Source organism: Prinia subflava, chromosome 10, assembly GCF_021018805.1.
Source record: "Prinia subflava isolate CZ2003 ecotype Zambia chromosome 10, Cam_Psub_1.2, whole genome shotgun sequence".
NCBI classification, from domain to species: domain Eukaryota; kingdom Metazoa; phylum Chordata; class Aves; order Passeriformes; family Cisticolidae; genus Prinia; species Prinia subflava.
Window position 1 is genome coordinate 21763597 of NC_086256.1, and position 18388 is coordinate 21781984.

The 18388-nt window shown below is 40.8% G+C and overlaps 1 protein-coding gene across 4 annotated transcripts in view; it reads right to left on the reverse strand.

Annotated features, from left to right (window-relative positions):
* PTPRC (protein tyrosine phosphatase receptor type C) overlaps window positions 1–18388 on the reverse strand; it is a 138290-nt gene that overhangs the window by 61598 nt on the left and 58304 nt on the right. For 3 of the 4 annotated variants that reach the window (XM_063407685.1, XM_063407689.1, XM_063407686.1), the window contains 4 exons: window positions 14623–14734; window positions 11444–11502; window positions 11214–11334; window positions 5807–5885 (listed from right to left, as the gene is read on the reverse strand). In XM_063407685.1, the coding sequence (XP_063263755.1) occupies window positions 5807–5825 (19 nt within the window). In that variant the 5' untranslated portion in view covers window positions 5826–5885; window positions 11214–11334; window positions 11444–11502; window positions 14623–14734. Of the gene's footprint in view, window positions 1–2024; window positions 2376–5806; window positions 5886–11213; window positions 11335–11443; window positions 11503–14622; window positions 14735–18388 lie in introns of all 4 variants that reach the window. The other variant, XM_063407690.1, reaches the window with a different exon arrangement.

An 18388-nucleotide genomic window follows, 5' to 3' on the forward strand; every position in this document is an offset into this window, starting at 1 on the left:
TAACATACTTTTTCAGGCTTGTTTGCAATTGCCAAGAACTATTTCCTGAAGAAAGAAAACATTTCTACTTAATGTGTCATATTGGATCAAATTATTTTAAGGTCAAGAGTAAACAATAGAGCTCTTTGTGCAAGCATACTGCTCTGTTGCTATCAACCCTCAGGCAATGATGATTTGACATCTTCACTTCATATGTTGCCTGCATGATCTGTGCTGTACCTGCTCAGGACAGAGAACGTATTCTGGTATCCCTGAGGCACTCTTCACAATCTGGCCAAAAATGAGCAACAAGCCTGTGAGAAGCTCTTAGGAGTGCCAGGCACCTACTTCTGGCGTACACAGAAAATCAATCCAGAATAACAGTGGGCCGTTATTGTGAAAGGAACATTCTTGAGTAGCTCATTTTAACATGTCCACTTAGAATTTGCTACCCTTAAACAGTGCCAGCATATCCATAAGCCTTGGGATTTGTTAGATTTGTGCTGAACGTCTGCTCTGCCTCCTGGTTTTGAGTGAGCACTGGATGCTAAGAACAGCTCAAGATTTAACTTTGTATAAAGCGTTCAAATATTGCACAGTGAACAAGATAATTTTACATTATAAAACATCAAATAAACATTTTTACCCATAGTGTCTTTTCTTTCTATCCTTCCATCATTCACGTTGAAAGGGAAAAGGAAAAGGAAGGATGAAAATTAATTTAATATTTGTTCCCCTGGACTGCTTCTTGAACACTCATTCAGAAGAGCTCTTCAACGGTGGCAGTTTTTTCCTCCTCTTAGTCAAATTCTGCTTTTTCCTCTCCACTTGCATTTCCTAGTACCAACTTCTTGGGTTCTATAGGCACTCATGTAACTGTCTCAACAAATGAAGAACCACAATTTTAAAGGCCAGTGAGCTGAACGCCAGGCAGGGCACTGTTCTCTGAACAATCAGGCTGAAACTGCAGAATACCACCCCAGCTGGAGGTACCAAACCAGCTCCCTCCCTGCAGGGTGTCCCCTATCACCTTCACCAAATCCACCCTGCCTTCAGCTAAACTGCTTTCTTACGTGCTGATTGTTTGGTACTAGCTAATCTATACCTGCTGGTAAATGTTCCCCAGTCATGTGCAGAATTACACTCTATTGCATAACACTCTGCAGTAAATGCTGACTGACCTGCACCATAAAGTCACAGCTGTGCCATGTCTGCAGAAGGCCCAACAGAATATGAGTCAAAGCAATAGTAGCACCTGCCAACACAAAAGAGCCCATACAGAAAAGGAAGAAAATGCTTAAAAATAGTCTTTTCCAAAGTCTTTACATTCTGGTTTCATTGCAGATCACTGGGCATTCCCTTACCTCTTAAACATTGCTTCCTGTGTGTTCTGTACCTAATATAAAGACCTATCTGTTTATTCTGAAGCTAATACACAGGGCTTTGTTTTGTTTTGTTGTTTTGGGTTTTTTTGGCCTTTTTTTTTTAATCTTTTTTTAATGCTCCACTTTAGCTGAAGCAGGCCAGACTAGGGTCAGGGTAGTCTACTGAACCCACATTTCAGGCTATCTTCCTACAATATGCTACTTCTGAGCTAACTTCTCTCTAGTCTCTGTTGTAAATGAGCAAAGCAGCTTGCCTTCTGTGAGTTCTCTGTCCTCTTTTCTGTTTTTCCCATGCAGATATCTTCTGTGATATCAACTTCTGTATACTTTTCTTCTACCACTGTATCCTGCTGCCACCCAAGACTGCTTCTCACCTGGGTTGCCAGATTTATTGTCACACCCTATTAGCTGTGGTCTACAAGTTGTCCTGGTGTTTTACTGTCAGATGGCAGTGCTTATAGCCAAGAGTATTTGTGTACATTTTTCCAATAAAACACAGGATTACTCTATAGCAAATGGTTTCCTAACATCCCAGCCTTTGGGATGCTGATTATGTTTTGGATGGACGTGCAGTCCCGCAGCTGATTGGAGTCATTATTGCACAGAAGCACAAAATGCCTTTGAGCAAGGTATTTATAAGCATAAACCACAAATCTTTACCTAGAAGGCTGGTCTGCTTACAGTGATGCTGTCGGTCATGTTCTGATAGCCCATCTCCTCCCCTTCTTCACATTGTGACAGGATTTTTCTCTCGGGGGCTGTCCAAAAGGGTTAGAGAGATGTCTCCAAAGATAAGCATGTGGCAGGCATTACATCTTCCTCAGTGGCTTGTCAAGAAACTACTGCTATAAACCTAAAAGAGTCTGGAAGATTTCTATAATCTAAACTTGCAATAATCATCTTTGAATTTCAAACAGTTAGGGAATCAAATTCCCATGCCTCCAAGCCATTCAGTTTGTTTCACACACTACAAGCCATCTTAAAATGTGCCAAGTTCATAGTGCTGATACTCTGAAAAAAAAAAAAAAAGTCTGTCTAAACATGCACTGGATGTCTGGGTTTATTCTCACACCAAAAAAAAACAAGAGAATATTTAGCAAAGGCAGTAAATTTTAAACTTTAAAGAAAAAGAGTTATGCAAAATTCATTCATGTAATTACAAACTTTTTATCACTTCTTGTTAATAGGCATAATTATAGTCAACTAATAGAAGTGCAAAAATATTGGACATATACTTCTAAAGCAACAATAATGTAAACAGTAGACCCATGCAAAACAATTTTGGCAGAGTCAAGCAAATATTTGAGTGACTTACGACAGGTAAGAGAAAAGACAAAATTGGGAAGTCAAACAGTGAAATAAATAGATTTCTTTAGTTATTTGGGTTTTATAGCTAATTTCTATTTCACTATAGGACATTTTGTAATAAACACTCAAAGACATTTAGCACAAATTGGGTATTTTAACTGGGTCACAAAGCTCAAGAAACACATTGCTGAGGCCTTATAAACACATAAAATCTGTGCATAAAGTGCAGTGGAAGAGCCAAAAATAACTAAAAAAGGATGGTGGAAGGGGAGGAGGGAAAGCTGCTGATCCCATGCTGTGGTATCCCCAAACACTGGAATTTTCAGAGTGTGTAAACCACTGAATCACAAGAGAAGCAACAAACTATCAGATTCATTCATTTCAGGAAAGAAAGACCCTTCCATATGTCTCATAAAACAGGACCCTAAGAAACACCACAATTTCACAACTATTTTATAATATGTGCTCATGTGTAGACTGCCAAAAATCTAGACCCTGGCAAAAAAAAAAGAAGAAAAGGCAAAAGTGTAGTATCATTATTGTTTCTTAAGTTTTATTCTAAAAAGTGAAAAGATGTTAGCAATATAAATTATTAGTAAGAGTAGTTCATTTTTACCATACCAAGCTCAGGCTGATATACTAATTTGGTAATGTGCTCTTACTCCCCAGATCAGCATAAAATATTTGCACATCCTCTTTCTGCCTTAGAGCAAGTGTTACTTCCTACACTTAGTACGTTAGGAAATATCACAGAAGATGAAACTTCTTGCAACAATTATTTAGCAAGAGTCTCTGTCTGTTTTTGTCTTCTTCTCATAAGAAGATCCTCTTTGGAGTTTATGAGATTCTGTGTTAAAATATAGAGGCCTTATTTTAAACTGATTTTGTTGCAAACCAAAAATAAAGTGCCGATTCCTCACACAAAGTCAGTCTGACAAGCCTGCAATCTGGTAAACAAAAATTAGGGTTTTTCCTTCAGACAAAGTTATGCTGAGCAATCTGAACCTCATTTCATTTTGATACGCCAGCTTAATTTTCAGTTTACTGAGGTTCAGAAAGTTGCTCCACACTGATAAATGGAGACACATTCTGGAGAGGTGAATTTTCTGAGAGACTTTCCCCCTCCATCAGCACACTGTCATTTTAGGTGGAGAAGACCAACCACCAAGGAAAAATGCAGATTCACAAATAAGTTTGTCTAAGAATGTGGGGACACAGTGCTAAAGGCAATCTTGCCTCTGATATTGCAGCTGTTATTACCAAAGAGTGGGAACAGCCTTGCCCTCCCTGCTATGGGTGTGATAGAAGAGCGAGTTGGCTGGTTGGAGTCAGTTGGGGTCTGCTGGCCGTGCTGTGAGGAGGAAGGGACAGGAGGGCGTGCAGGGGACAGACAGGGTGAGACATTGTACAAGGGACAGACAGGGTTAGGTGGCCGTGCTAGGGACAGAAAGGAGCAAGCTGGAACTGCAGAAGGAAGAGAGAAGAAGGAGAGAAAGCCAGAGCTGTGTGTAGCTGCCCATGGGAGGCTACACAGAAAAGGTGTGAAAGACTTTTAGATAACAAGGAGCTGATGCTTGAAGCCTTCTGAAATTTTACTGAAGCACCCTGAGTGTTGTGGCTGTCTCTACAACCACATAAGAAAAGGAAATAACCTATTCATTTTCTTTTCCTTCTTCTACTGTAAACAGGAACAATTTAAAGACAGATGATAGCAAACAGAACAAGACCCACCTGCCCTCCACTATCTCTGATCAAAGAATCCTATGCTATTCCTTGCTCTTAGAACCTTCCTTGCTCCAAATTTCCCACATCAGCCTGAAAAAAATCCTGAACTGTCTCACTACTCCTGGCAGACAGTTCACCTTCTTGAATCATGTATCTGTAAGGTCAGACTTACATACACTCTATTCTAGTTGGAGAAACCTTTCGCATACTACTACGAGTTTTGGGCACCAAAATACCAGTCCTGAGGAAAACAAGCATATTTTTGCATGAGGAACACAAGCAGGGTAAGAAAACAGAAGTTCAAAAACAAGGTGGGAAGAACTTTTCTCTGCTGCTTCCACAATGGCCTCTGCTCTACTCCAAGAGGTAACAGGAAGTAGAAAAAGCAGTTTCAAGAAAGCCTGGGTTTTATACGTGTCCTAGCTTGTATTAGAAATTTGAGCAGGCTGGAAATGTACATATTCTTTGAACAACCATATAACTGTGGGATCTCTCTGAAGATCATGCATCTATATTTATTTACCTATTTTAAATAATTTTATGCTAAAACATTCAGATTAAGTAAGGGGCAAAATAGTTTGGTTTTCATGATCTACAATAGTTTTAAATCATGTGAAACTAGTTTTATGAATTAGCTACCAATCATCCGAATCTCCTACAACTGTGTATTGAACAAGTAAGAACTCCAAAGGAAAAATAAACCCCAAAGTCCTGTAAAATGAATCATTTATTTTGAATTCCAGCAAATACCCACTTCAACTACTGATACTACTCTTTATGCTGTATTTGTAAAAAATGTATGTAGTGGAAGTATGTTTTGTTTAACTGCAGCATTAGATATATTTAATACCTTTACTGCCATGAAAGATCGTTAGCAGTGTTTTTCAGGACTGTCAGATTAAGACTATTAGACTAAATAAAGCTATTAAAAAGAAAGAAAAAACCTAATAAAAATTTCTGACTGCTGCTTCTTGCTCTTGCCTCAGCTTGGCCCATAAATCGATGCTGCTCTCAGCTTTCCAAGCTGGTTTCAGTTTCTGGTTCCTGTATGATAATTACCAAAGCCCAGAAATGGTGCAGAGCTGCAAAGTTCATAACTGATGACCTGAATATAAACTTATTTTTCAGCTAAGTGGAATTCCAGCTACATCAGTGAAGCCACCACAATTTGTCTCTGGTAGCTCTCTTTGCTGACGGACTTTCTGGAGATCAGCTAAGGCATTTTGATGCAGCCCACTGAGGGTCCCTGCAGTAAGGAATATTCTGGGAGCTGAAAACAGCAGTGTTGATATCCTGCCCTCAATCCCCAACCACCTCAGTTTAACATACTGAAACACTTGAGGTGAGTCTGTGTCTTCTTACCTTTGAATTGTTTGGATGAAAGGATTGATCCTTTGTGAACAACCTACCTGATATCTCAGCTTTCATTCTGTATATCAGAGGTACCAAGCTCCTTTTCTGGCTGCCATAGGTGCCAGCACTTTCTTACTGAAAGCAGAAAAGTACAGACAGATAAATACCATCCATATTCTCATCTAAGGACTACATTAAAGATTTGACAAAACCTTTTGAGTCAGATGCCTCAGGTTTTTCTCAATTGATAAGCTGCTTTCCTAGCTCTTGTCACGATACATTGGATGATTTGAAGCTTGCATTGAACTAAAGCACACATGACACTGACTCCCAGGTGCTGCAGGACCTACAAACCCTGCTCTGGGGCAGGGGAGACATTGCAGAAGTGTGCAGACATTTGAAGTTCTGTCCAGTCCAAGTGCTGAGAGCGCATCTCTCACTCTCCCTGGCCCCTGGCTGTTCTTTCAGCTTGTCAGTACCTCCTTTTTGACATGATAGGACTTGAACACATTGTAGAGAGCAAAATGAGCCACTTTACAGACCTCCCAATAACACTTTTGGGCAGTAGCTTTGATGGGATGCATTTTATGTCTCAGTGTTTCTTGGTTTCTATTTTAACCACATATTTTAATCTACCTATGGTATACACAGTTACCCGTATCTCTTCCTCCCCTTTACCTGCTGAAGTGTGAGGTTGAGTTTTCTGTGTTGAAAAGATACAGCTTTATAGCCATTTCTGCAGGATTATTTGGAATAATTTGAACACTTTCATCATTAGATGATGTACACTGCTAGCACAGAGATTTGTGTTGTCCTTCTCCTAAGCTGGGGACAAGCACTGACAGAGGCTTTCTTTTTTCCCCAGCCATCCCTTGACAGACCAGTGCTCAGGGGAAGGCACCCTTTGACAGTCAGCTCTGCATATGCAAGTAGGATGCTGGTAAAAATCTCAGCAGAGAAAGCACAGACACCAGTACAATGCAATGTGCTTTTACTACATCCGGCTCCACCTAGATGTCAGGGTGCTGTGCCCTACCCTCGGCTCTAAAGGCATTTGTGAAGTCCCAAGGAGTGTTCCAAAAGGGCAATGATCCCCAGGATTCTCAGTGTATCCACAGGTACATATAGGAACTTGTACGTGAATATGTAAGATGGATGAAGTTGCAGAATAGCTGTTATTTTTTGATGGAAGGGTTATCAGGCAAAGAGGATCCTTTAAATGTTTTGTGCTCCATGCTGCACAAAAACTACTGAGCATATACTTTTTTTAAGCAGCTCATACTGCCCAGCTCAGCAAGGGTGATGTTCAAATTTGCTCCTAAAATTGATGTCAATAGCATTTAAAGGGTCACTTCCTGGAAGCTTTTAGCTCTAAGAACCAGAGCAAATATATATCTAGCAAGAGACATGGTAACTTAGATTTATAACTTGACCGTGAATTATGCTAAAGTATTTCATAACATTCCAGATTTATGATTTTATTTCCTGGAGACCCTGACTGTAAAAATGAGGCTAGACTTTAAGAAGAAAGTTCACTTCTGGTTTTCTTAACAACGTATCCTTGAGCTGGGTAATCTTGTAACATAAACCAGACAATCTTTCAAGAAATCTATGTTCTTCCTTAATTTTCTTATAGTTAAAGGCTTTAAAACCAAGATGAGGTGTGTACTTCCTCACATCCATGATGCAGAGACACTGAGCAAAATTCTAGCTTTTATTATGCAGATTTCTTGGGAGTATGATATTCTTTTTCTCCATATCCAAATTTTAGAAGTACCTTTTCTCTTTTTTGATTTGTAGCCTACACAACCTTTGCATTACAAAATTTCAGAATTTTCAAATTTATATCAAGAAAAATATCCATCCTTAGCTACAATAAAAATTAAGAGGTAAATGCTTAAAGGACTTATAGCCTGCGCTTCTTCAGTAATGTGTAAACAGACCACTTGTCCTGCAATCATTAAAATTTTCTAGAACAGGATTTCACAATAGAAAACTCAAATATAATTGTTATTCAGCTGATAATTCAGCTTCAACTGATAACACACATGCTTATACTTATTTGTTCTGTTTAGGAGTCAAGACCAAAACCTACCTGAAAGTTATTGCATTATTTTCTGTTACAGAGTTTTTCACATCTCACTCATCTTACAAAAATGTAGGGAATGGGAGCACAAAATGAAGAAGTTTTAAAAATTGGAAGTTTACATTTACTTCCCCTTTCTTGGTTTTCAGGAGAAACTATAAAAAAATTCAGATTTCATTTTATTCTTTTCTTCAAAGGGTTGCTGGGAATAGAATTCAAATTAGCAGAGGTTCCCTTTCTTATTTAGGGCCACTGACTGACCCTACCAAAAATGTATTGAGGCATTAAATGTATTTGTTTGAAATAGTTGATATTGAAATTCAAACAGTTCTTCAAGCAGAATTCCTAAGAAGAAGGATTTGTGACAGGGAGTCTACAAGATTTACTTTGAAGAAAGAAAATGTGTGTTTAAGAGACCTTCAAACCTTCAAAGGAACACCTCCTTCAAAAGGCCCCACCTCACAGTTATAAGGGATTTTCAGAAGTTAATGTATTTACATAAAGTGGAAAGGCTTGCAAACTGTACAAGGCAATTACTGGAAACAGTGGTGTAGTATTGAACAAAATGGTTCCAATTTTCCTTGGGTTTTTTTCAAAGAAACCCCTTATTTCTTTCATCTATACTAAAACTATAGACCAAATCCTGTAGTTCTTACTGAAAAAAAGCAATTTTACAGACCTCCTGCTGGTCTTAGGTGCAAAGACATTGAATACTCCAGTGAGGTGAAGGACAGAAAAAAAGGAACTTGAAAATGCGACCATATGACAGAAAAATTGTATTTAAAATGCACCAAATAAACACTAAAGACCTATTACCACATATTTGAGCAGCTTTTTCTGACATTTATATGACTATACCTATGTCTACTCAGATACATACATACATATGCTTGCATATTCATGCACCATTCCACACAGAGATATCCAGATAAAAAGCCTGTCCCATCCTTCTCCATTTTAGTTAGAATACATTGAACCCAGCACACTCTTTATCATCAGCTAAGACTTCCCTGAGATGGGACTCCATGGTGTCTTATTGCTGCATGTTTCAAATCGGCTTTGTGAATTCATTAAAATGTTATTTCAGGAAGAGGGGTAGAACAGCTAGAAGACACACATAAGCAGCAGGTCCAGCTGGGTAAATCAAAGTAATTGATGCATTTATTTTGTTTGGTTGTGGGTTTTGTTTGTTTGTTTGTTTTGTGTGGGGTTTTTTTTTATATTTTTCCCCTTCTAATTTATGAACAACTTCTGCGTCCTGAATACCAACTTTATGTTTCTCCTTATCTCTTGAATTATGCTGAACATGTGTCAGAGAGAAGGGTAGAAACTTTAAAATTATTTTTGCAACAGATTAGGACTGGTAGAGCTTTTCAGCACCATTATTGTGGACATGAAGCATGAGCACAGGCACACACCAACCACCACACACCACTGAAGATTCTTCCCTGACCTGTAACTGCCAGTATCAACTAAAAAAAAAAAAAAAAAAAAAAAAAAATCCACACTGCAAAACATGGTAGAATGAGTATCTGGTATTTTTGTAGGGGAGCTCTCTAGACTTCATAGAAGAAATCTCTTCCCACTAAACACTGCAGTATCATTCAGCCTATACACAATAATATATTTTAATCTGGCAATGCTTGCCCACGTGGTAAGAACACCCAGCACGATAAGACTACACAATATCTGAATTCATTTCCATTCACTTCCTTTAGTAACAGGGAAACTATATTTAAATTAACATTTTATTCATTTTTGAAACTATTGTAAATAATTCAAATGTATTACTGATCATCAATCGGTTCCCAATAAATCACTCTGGCTGAATACTTGAGACTGTTTAAAATGATGTATATTTGAAAAGGAAAAAATATAAAAATTTTTTTTTTTACATGTTCACCCTTTCAGAATGTGTCCCCATTGATCAGTGTGAAGCAACTTTCTGAACCTCAGTAAACCGAAATTTAAGCTGGGATATCAAACTAAAATGAGGTTGATTGCACAGTATATCTTTGCACAGTGTATCTTTGTCTGAAGGAAAAGCCTTCATTTTTGTATGTCTAGCATACTAAAGCTATGAAAGAATTAGTTCTGTAATTCTGTAGCTGAAAAAACTACACAGCTGATCAGAAAATTACAGACACAAGCATCTCCTAATGATTCTCAGCATAACTAACAAGATAGCTCTGAAATTCTAGGACTCCAAAGTGACATTGCTTCTTGTAGACAGTCGGATGTGAATTCTGAAATTTTAAAAGTGAGGCAAAGGCTTCCATTTATGCCAGTCTGGAGTGACTCTGTTTCCCATTTGTATGGGAATTTGAATTTCACACTTCTGCTGTGAAATACCCTTTTTAATATGAAGTTTTTCTCCAAACACTGAGCCTACTGCCACCTCACCTACTACTACAACTCTGAACTTTCAGAGCCTGTGTAATCACTGCAGTAAATGCAATGAAATCTTCAAGCCATTTCCCAATACTCAGACTTTCCTCCGCTGGACTTTCAAAGCCTGCTGCTGTATGGTTGCTGTGCAGAGGCTGTGATTCAGTAACATGACTGAAAACCATGAGCCTGAAAACATTTAACTGAGCTCTTGGTGATTACAGGGGAAGAAATACAGCCTGTAAGCCCTCTCCATTTTCCTACATGGGTATTAGTGCAAGCCAGAGTACACTAACCCTAGCAGTTACAACCTAGATGTATGCAGCAGTTTTTCCTCTTTATATGCCTTGAACAAACCTTAGAAATGAAGCTTCACAACTTCTTCCCCACTGCTACCTGCAGCTGTTAGATAACCTGACATTATGGGGTGCAGGAAAGGACTGGGTCATCTCATGTCCTCTCTGGGCCAGGGCACAGACAGGCTGTCCACAGAGGGAGGTAGAGGCCCTGTCATGCCATAGCACTCATGGCTCTTACCCCGGGGGCTGAGGATGCCTCTTGGCTGCTGCCTCAGGAGTCAAGCAAACGGCTGGTTGCTCTGGAACTAAAACACTTTCATTCTCAAGGAGGAGTCAATGTGCTCAAATCATGTTCCCGCAGAGAACTCTGGGGGTTTCCTTTGCAAAATTATTTTTTAGGTCAGTTTTCTAAAACAAACAGATTCTTTGACAAAGTAGGCTGCAAGGCTGCTATGAAGATTTGTAAGCCAAATAACAGGATAACACACACCTAACCACAGGCACAAGCATATTTTCATACAAACCTTTGATTTGTTGGCAACAACCTTATCAGATACTCTCTGATGAAGGGGAAAGTTCCCATAGCCAAGTCATCCCTTTATATATTTAACCTGCAAGCTTCAAAACAGCAAAATTTTATACAGAGGAAGTCAAATTTACTGTAAAGAGTCAGGTTTCTGAACTTCTTACCGTCAGCTCCCCTCCCACCTTTGAATTCACACACCTATTGACACAGGTTTCTATGCTGCAGAGCCTTGTTATTTCATCAGTATCAATACTTATAACAACAGGTGTTTCACATATTGCAGAACTGCAAAAACAGAAATGTGAGAGAATCAGAAGAAAACACTGATATCAAAGATACTACAATGACAGGAAGTGTTATACTTGGAAATTTCAAGGAAATGCTAGTGCTTTACCTGTAATGCTTCAGAGCAGCTCCCAGGGTAACAGCACACATTCCTCTTGGGGTTTTTTCCTGGAGTACATGGGACATAATATGCACATTATGAAAAACATACAACCTGTTGCTATTGCAGTCAGTTTGCACAACATCCACAACACTTGACACTGTAGCACAACATTTATTTGACATATGCAGGTGAGTGCCTGCCCCCACACCTCACTGAAGTTTGCAAGGGGAAAGCCTTGTCTTTTCATCACCATGTCTATCCCTCTTCCTGCCCTGTGGGATTCATTCAAAACACGGCTGTAGGAACCAGCAAAAGGGCCGGCAGTGCTACACCTGCAGCTGGGGGCAGAAGCCTGCCTGGAGGTCAGACTCAGCAGCAGGCCCTGGGCAGCAGCTCTGAGAGGGAGCTGCTGGCACAGGCAAAATGCAGGAACGGCTCCTCCTGCTATCACAGCTTACTTCATAAAAGCAGAGCTGGTTTTGTTCTGAAGGCAAAGAGGAGTCAAGTGGCCAGAAAGAGGCAGAAAAAGAGTAATTTCTCAGACTCTCGGTACTTTGTACACAGTGTTCACCCCTACCTCGAAAAGGCGGAGAAGTGAAATGGACAGATGAACCACGGTAATGTTGTGGATCCAGGGACACATATCTACAATCACCTCTGCTATTAAGAGGAAGATCTCAGGTGGCTTGGAAGGGAAAGATCCAGTAGGGCACACTGACAGAATAAAAGCTATTACCTCTTAGCCCTTTACTAAAGAATTTCAATGGATTTAATTTAATTTCAAGAGTGTTTTGAGAGCCAAGACTGCGTAGCCTTTTATCAAGGGTTACCATACCCATAAGCATGTAGTTTTCTTTTTTTAATGTATCTTTTGAGGTTTTTCAAAGCAATGATTTTTTTCTTTTGAGAGACTTCTATTACAGCCTATGCCATGCTCTGTGAGAAAGGTTCAATCCATGCTGCTTCTGCTATTACCCATAGTGTCAAAAAAGAGCAACACAAATATTCACAATATCCTCACTCAGACAGAAGTAGGGAGAATACTTTTGTGCTTTCATTGTAGCCTAATTCCCTTTTTTCTCAAAAAAAAAAAAAAAAAAAAAGGAAAAAAGGAAAAAAACGAAAAAAATCTTTTGAGGCATTTATTTCAAAGATAAAATAGGCAGCTGCTCAGAATTGCCAAACTGATAATAATTTGCCTTCATTTTTTGATTCCAGCAGCTCCTATCAAACCACATTTTACTACAGCAAACTTTTCATATTAACATTAACTGCATGTAAATGAACTTCCATTTCATATTAAAAAGATATATATATTTAAAGTCATTCACCTTATTCTTGTTACGACTTTAGAATTACATAGTGAGGCTCCCCTTTAAATGCTGTGAGATAGCAAAAATCCTGTGGCTCTCGGCAGGGCCAGAAAATATTCCCTGGGATAGACAAAGATCTTCCAAAATGCTCTTCTCTAAAAAGTTTGACCCCTAGAACTTTTGTGCCATAACCACAGAAATACGGAGGCACCACCCCACACAGGAGCTGTGAGGGAGGCCCACAGGGAGCTCTTCCATGGTGGCTCATGTTCCACAGTTCATTGTTACAAGCATAATTGTTGTCAAAAACTCAACGTTTCAGTCCATTACACTTCCAAGACAATGATACCAAGCACCTCTAACCTATCTTCGGATCACCACTCCTGTTATTTCCCATCCCACGCCAAGGAGAATTTCTAACAAACCCGGGGCTAAAGCACAGTTTGGAGCTGAGTTTCGCTCTTCCTCCAGGGAGGTGTTGTGAGGGCCCAGCTTACCTGAGGCGGCTCCCGCTAGCTCCTCCTCCCAGCCCAGCCCCTGCACCCAGGCCTGGAAGGCACCAGTGGCTGCCCGCCCTCCCTCCTCCTGCCCAGCAGGCCAGCCCCAGGCGAGGGGCTGTGCGCAATGGAGCAGGAAGGGTGCTCTGGGCGGCCGTGAGGGCAGCGGCTGTGAGGGCATAGCTGTGAGGGCATAGCCGTGAGGGCATAGCCGTGAGGGCGTAGCCGTGAGGGCGTAGCCGTGAGGGCGTAGCCGTGAGGGCGTAGCCGTGAGGGCGTAGCCGTGAGGGCATAGCCGTGAGAGTGGCAGCCATGAGGGCGTAGCCGTGAGAGTGGCAGCCGTGAGGGCGTAGCCATGAGGGCGTAGCCGTGAGAGTGGCAGCCGTGAGGGCGTAGCCATGAGGGCGTAGCCGTGAGGGCGTAGCCGTGAGGGCGTAGCCGTGAGGGCGTAGCCGTGAGAGTGGCAGCCATGAGGGTGTAGCCATGAGGGCGTAGCCGTGAGGGCGTAGCCGTGAGGGCGTAGCCGTGAGGGCGTAGCCGTGAGGGCGTAGCCGTGAGAGTGGCAGCCGTGAGGGCGTAGCCATGAGGGTGTAGCCGTGAGGGTGTAGCCGTGAGGGTGGCCTGGCGCCACAGCTCAGGACAGGTTTAACACGCTGTCACGGTGCTCAGCTTCACATCACTGGCAAGTGAAGTGTTTGAGAGAAAAGCAAAACTAATTGTGAATTCTGACCCTCTTTTCAAGCCTGTAAGAGGGACAAGTGCTCTACATTAAACATACAGAGATTCTCACCAGCGGAATTAACTTCTGCAGAGGAAAACCCAAGTCCCTACAAGCCACCAAGAGAAATGGCAAAAAAGAAGGGGAAAAAAGTGTTTACAGTGCACAAAGACTGGACAATAAAAATCCTTCCCCCTCTAAAATGAGGAACTGCCTGAGACACAAGACTCACTACTCTCACAGTCACATGACAAGCAAGAGAAAAAAACCCAGAAATACCAGAGACATGATGTAAAGAGGTGGGTAGGTTAAAATTAGTTAATGTTCTGATTTCTTTTATGAAGGGAGGCTAAGTTCTATTTTTATTTTTTTAATTGCACCAAAAATCCTAGAGGTTGCTGGAAAGTCATGGAGTAGAGATTTTTAAATCTCAATACACACATGTACTAACACAAATACATGCAAATGTTAGTATTCAGGAACAGTAATTAAAAGTTGATTTTACAAAGTAAGGAGAAAAACACCCCCTTCACCTTCAGAATTGTATCAGAATAACATCAGGAACAGACTACCTTAGCTACAGCAACTTCCACTCTAGTCTTAAGAGAAAGGTTGCCAATATTTCTAATTTTTTCCACCCCATCTTTTCTTTCTTACCTTTCCAAATTAAGGTTTCCTTCTTCCTACTGAAGTATTAATATTTTCACTATTAGAAAGGAGATTCTTATTCCCTTCTCCCACTTTCAGTTTAAGCCAGTATTGCTCAGAGCTGGAATGAAATACAATGGAATGACTCATTAGAAAATTAAGATTTTGTTAAAAGTCAAAAAATTGATTAATCAACCTTAAGCTCTACACAAAGGAGCAGCACTTAAGTTCAACACAGAGGACCACTGGTTCAGCTCCTCTAGGCTGCAAAGTTGAGCTATTTTCTTTGTGGTATCTTTTTGGATCTTGTTAAGTCTAATTTGAGACGGAGCTGAAATTTTCTTATATGGTACACTCAGTTTTCTTCAAGTGAATGTTGAGCTGTGACACGGATGTGAGTTGTTGGTTAGCCTGCACAGTTCAAAATATACTTACATGGCTCCCCACTTCCCCTCCCTGCCTGCCTGGGTGCACAAATACACTGATGAACTTACGAACCTCTTCTGGGAAAGGCAGCAGTGTGAAGAACCATAGAGAGGATGTAATAAAGGAGGAGGCACTATCATGGTGCAGAAGAATGGGAAAGAAGACAGCAAATAGCTGCACTGGGGAAAGAAAAATAAAAGAAAAGAACTCTTTGAAATGAAGCTGTGTGCTAGGGCCAGCTGTGATGGAGTTAATTGCACCACCGCAACCTGCACCTTGCCAGCTCGCAACTAAAATTGTGCTGATAGCACACTGGTGTTTGAGGTGTTGCTGAACAGGCTTGCAGGGTGTCAAGGCTTTCTCTGCTCCTCAGCTCTGTTCCCCACGGGGCTGGCAGGAGGCTGGAAGTGGGTACAGCCAGGACAGCACCACAGGCTGACCAGAGGAGTGCAGGGTGTCACACAGTGACACCTCAGCCACGGAAATGGAGGTTTGGCCTTTCCACAGTACCCTCCCCTTTGGAGGATGATTAGGCACTGGTCTGCTTGTGGGCAGTGAGAAGTGATTTCTTTTGCATCAGTTTGTGTTCCCCTGACCTTTCCCCTCGTTTTTAAAACTGCTTTTATACCCTGACCCACAAGTTTTCTTACTGTTGCTCTTCTGATTCTCCCCCCATGCCACTGTGAGGGGAGTATGTGATCTGCTGGGTGAGGATTTGCTGGCTCAGGTGATCACACCATACACCGAGAATCAGAAATAACCACAACCATAATGAGACTTCAATTATAAATTAACCTGGAAGTTAGAGACACAGAAAGTGTGGCTTTTTTCACCTGCTTTTTCTTTTGCACTTTTGAAAAATAAATATTTACTCTACCTGAATTATCATACAGGTACTGAGATTAAAAAAAGTGGACTATTTTAATTCTTAATTTTTCTCCTGGATGTTAAAGACATCTTTAGGAAAAAGTAATTAAATATACAGCTCACACTGGCTGTCTCTGAATGTGAAATCTCCTATAGTTGCAAACAAAATTACTTCCATTAAGACACAGGCCAAATCTAGGGAAAAATATGAGCTGGTTTAAAGTAGGTGTTCAATATAGAGTCATCAGAGTGCTATGCCAGCCAAAGCTGGGGCTGTGTTGCAGACTTGGCCAGCAGTCAATAAGATCACCCAGACAGTGTGGCAGCAAACTGCCTCTAGCAATATTTTAATATTTATTCAGCTTTGCATACCTTTTTGTTCCCATATTTTTCAGGTCAATGGGTGAAATTCAGGCTGCTTAGGTCAACTGTGGTGATGTAAACAGAGTGGAACTGTCAGTGTCAGAAAATACTGCAGGAAGAATGTTAGCTTGCAGACATAATTGCAACTTCAGTACAATAGTCATAATTTTTCTTCTAATGCAAGCAAACAGGGTTTTTGAATTCAAAGAGACAAGGCCAGGATTGGCAGATATGTGTGATGGTTTCACTGTATACTTATCAATTTGTGTAGAAAGACCTTTTGCTATTGATGCTAACAGGAGCCCATCACTCCTTCTCAGCACAACAGATCCTAGTGCATTTGAAGGTGCTCTGTTTTCATGAGGAACAGTCCCCACCGTGCTGCAGGAAGCCATGCAGGTGTGCACCCTGCTTTTCCTCTTAGGCCTATCTAGAGCAACAAAACAAAAGGCACACAGACCCATAAAAGCACCCGAGGCAGCTGCCCTGCCTGACACACTGCTGATCTTAAGGCTTTATCAGTAAATCAATGTCGCAGCTTTGAAGCTGTAGCCTGAAAAAAGTGTGCTACTTAGCAGTCATAGCGGCTCATTTGGAAAGAATTCTCTTTGTAATTATAAAAAAGAGATTTAAAGAGTGTGTGCCTTGGGAAATACAGCCAAAGAGACAATGCATGGGAGACCTTCAAGTTAAACACGTTTCAGTGGAAACTCTGCCTGCTGCCCTCCTACATATAGGAGAGTCTTGTGCACACTTAAACCACAATAAAAGGATGCCACAACACTACCTTTACTGCTCAGTAGTAGGTGGATTGAGAAGGTGGTAAACTTGTGCTAGATAAGGCTCAATCTGAGTTACAGCAAGCAGATTTTTTCCAAATAAAATAATCTGAATTACCTGGGGTGAATTCAGCCACTGGCCCTGACTTTCCCACTGCAGAGATAAAACAGCAGCTGCACAGTGTGTATCTAAAATTGAAATGCCTGATTTAGAGTGTTTCTGCTGTTCAAGCTGTGGGTGAGCAGGGAGAGCTCAGCAGGGTCTCTCATCCCTTGTAACACTCTTCAAGAGTGCTTGTTCAGAAGCTCTGCTCTGAAGGAGTAAGAACGCCAGAACTGAGCCCATTTTTCCCTTTCTGTCAGTGGGGATAACCAGAAAAGGCTCAGGAAATTCTGGAGGCCAAGAAGATAGACAAAATGCTGAGAAGAAAAAGAAGACTTAAAAAAAACCCCTCCTTTTCCCTACCCTCTTTCACTTTGGTAACACCTCTCCTGCCCCCATCACCAGTCATCACATCAGCTTCTCTTTTCTAATTAAATAAGTCTGGGGCTGACTTGGAAAGCAAGCCAGCAACTACGACACAGAGAAGTTTCTTATGGTTTGTGTGATGAAGTAGGAGCCTGTTTGGCCAGTCAGTGGCTTAACTTACTTTATTTTAATGAATTACCCATGAGGTGGGATACATAGAGGTGCCATGTCAGCATAGTCTGAGGTCATCACCAACATCATCAGACAAGCTGTGAAATTAGTTCCAAGTGGCAGCACTTCATGTGGAGTCTAACAAAATGTGTATAAGCACTAGCCAAAATAAATGATCATCTTCTCCCCTGCAGATGTGCATTAGTACCTGCCTGATGCCACGAGGGCCAGCATAGCATGCCACCTCACTGTGTGGAAACCTGCCACAAGGAAAATTATAAACTGAGACCTTTTTTTTTAATTCAGAAAAATATTAAAAGTGTGAACTGTGACATGTGCAGCTCAAATGATCTGCATAAGGGATATATTAATTTTTTTCACAATAGAAGAGCTTCATAATCTCTTGAAGATTTGATCTTTTTCCCATAAAAAATCATCATATAGAACCATTTTCTGTGAAATACTAATTAACAGATTGTAAATATCAAAATTCAAATCATTAGGGAGGCCCAAATAACGTAATTCTAGTACTGAGAACTGCTCTGAAAATTCAAAGGGTCTCACCCACAATGCTTTTAGCCAAGTCCAGAAACTGAAAGAGTTTAATTTGCCAGCAGTTTTATAACATTTCTTGCAGCAATGAGATATGCGTGATAAGACCCCTTCCCTGGAATATACTTTTGATGTCTGAGACAAGCCT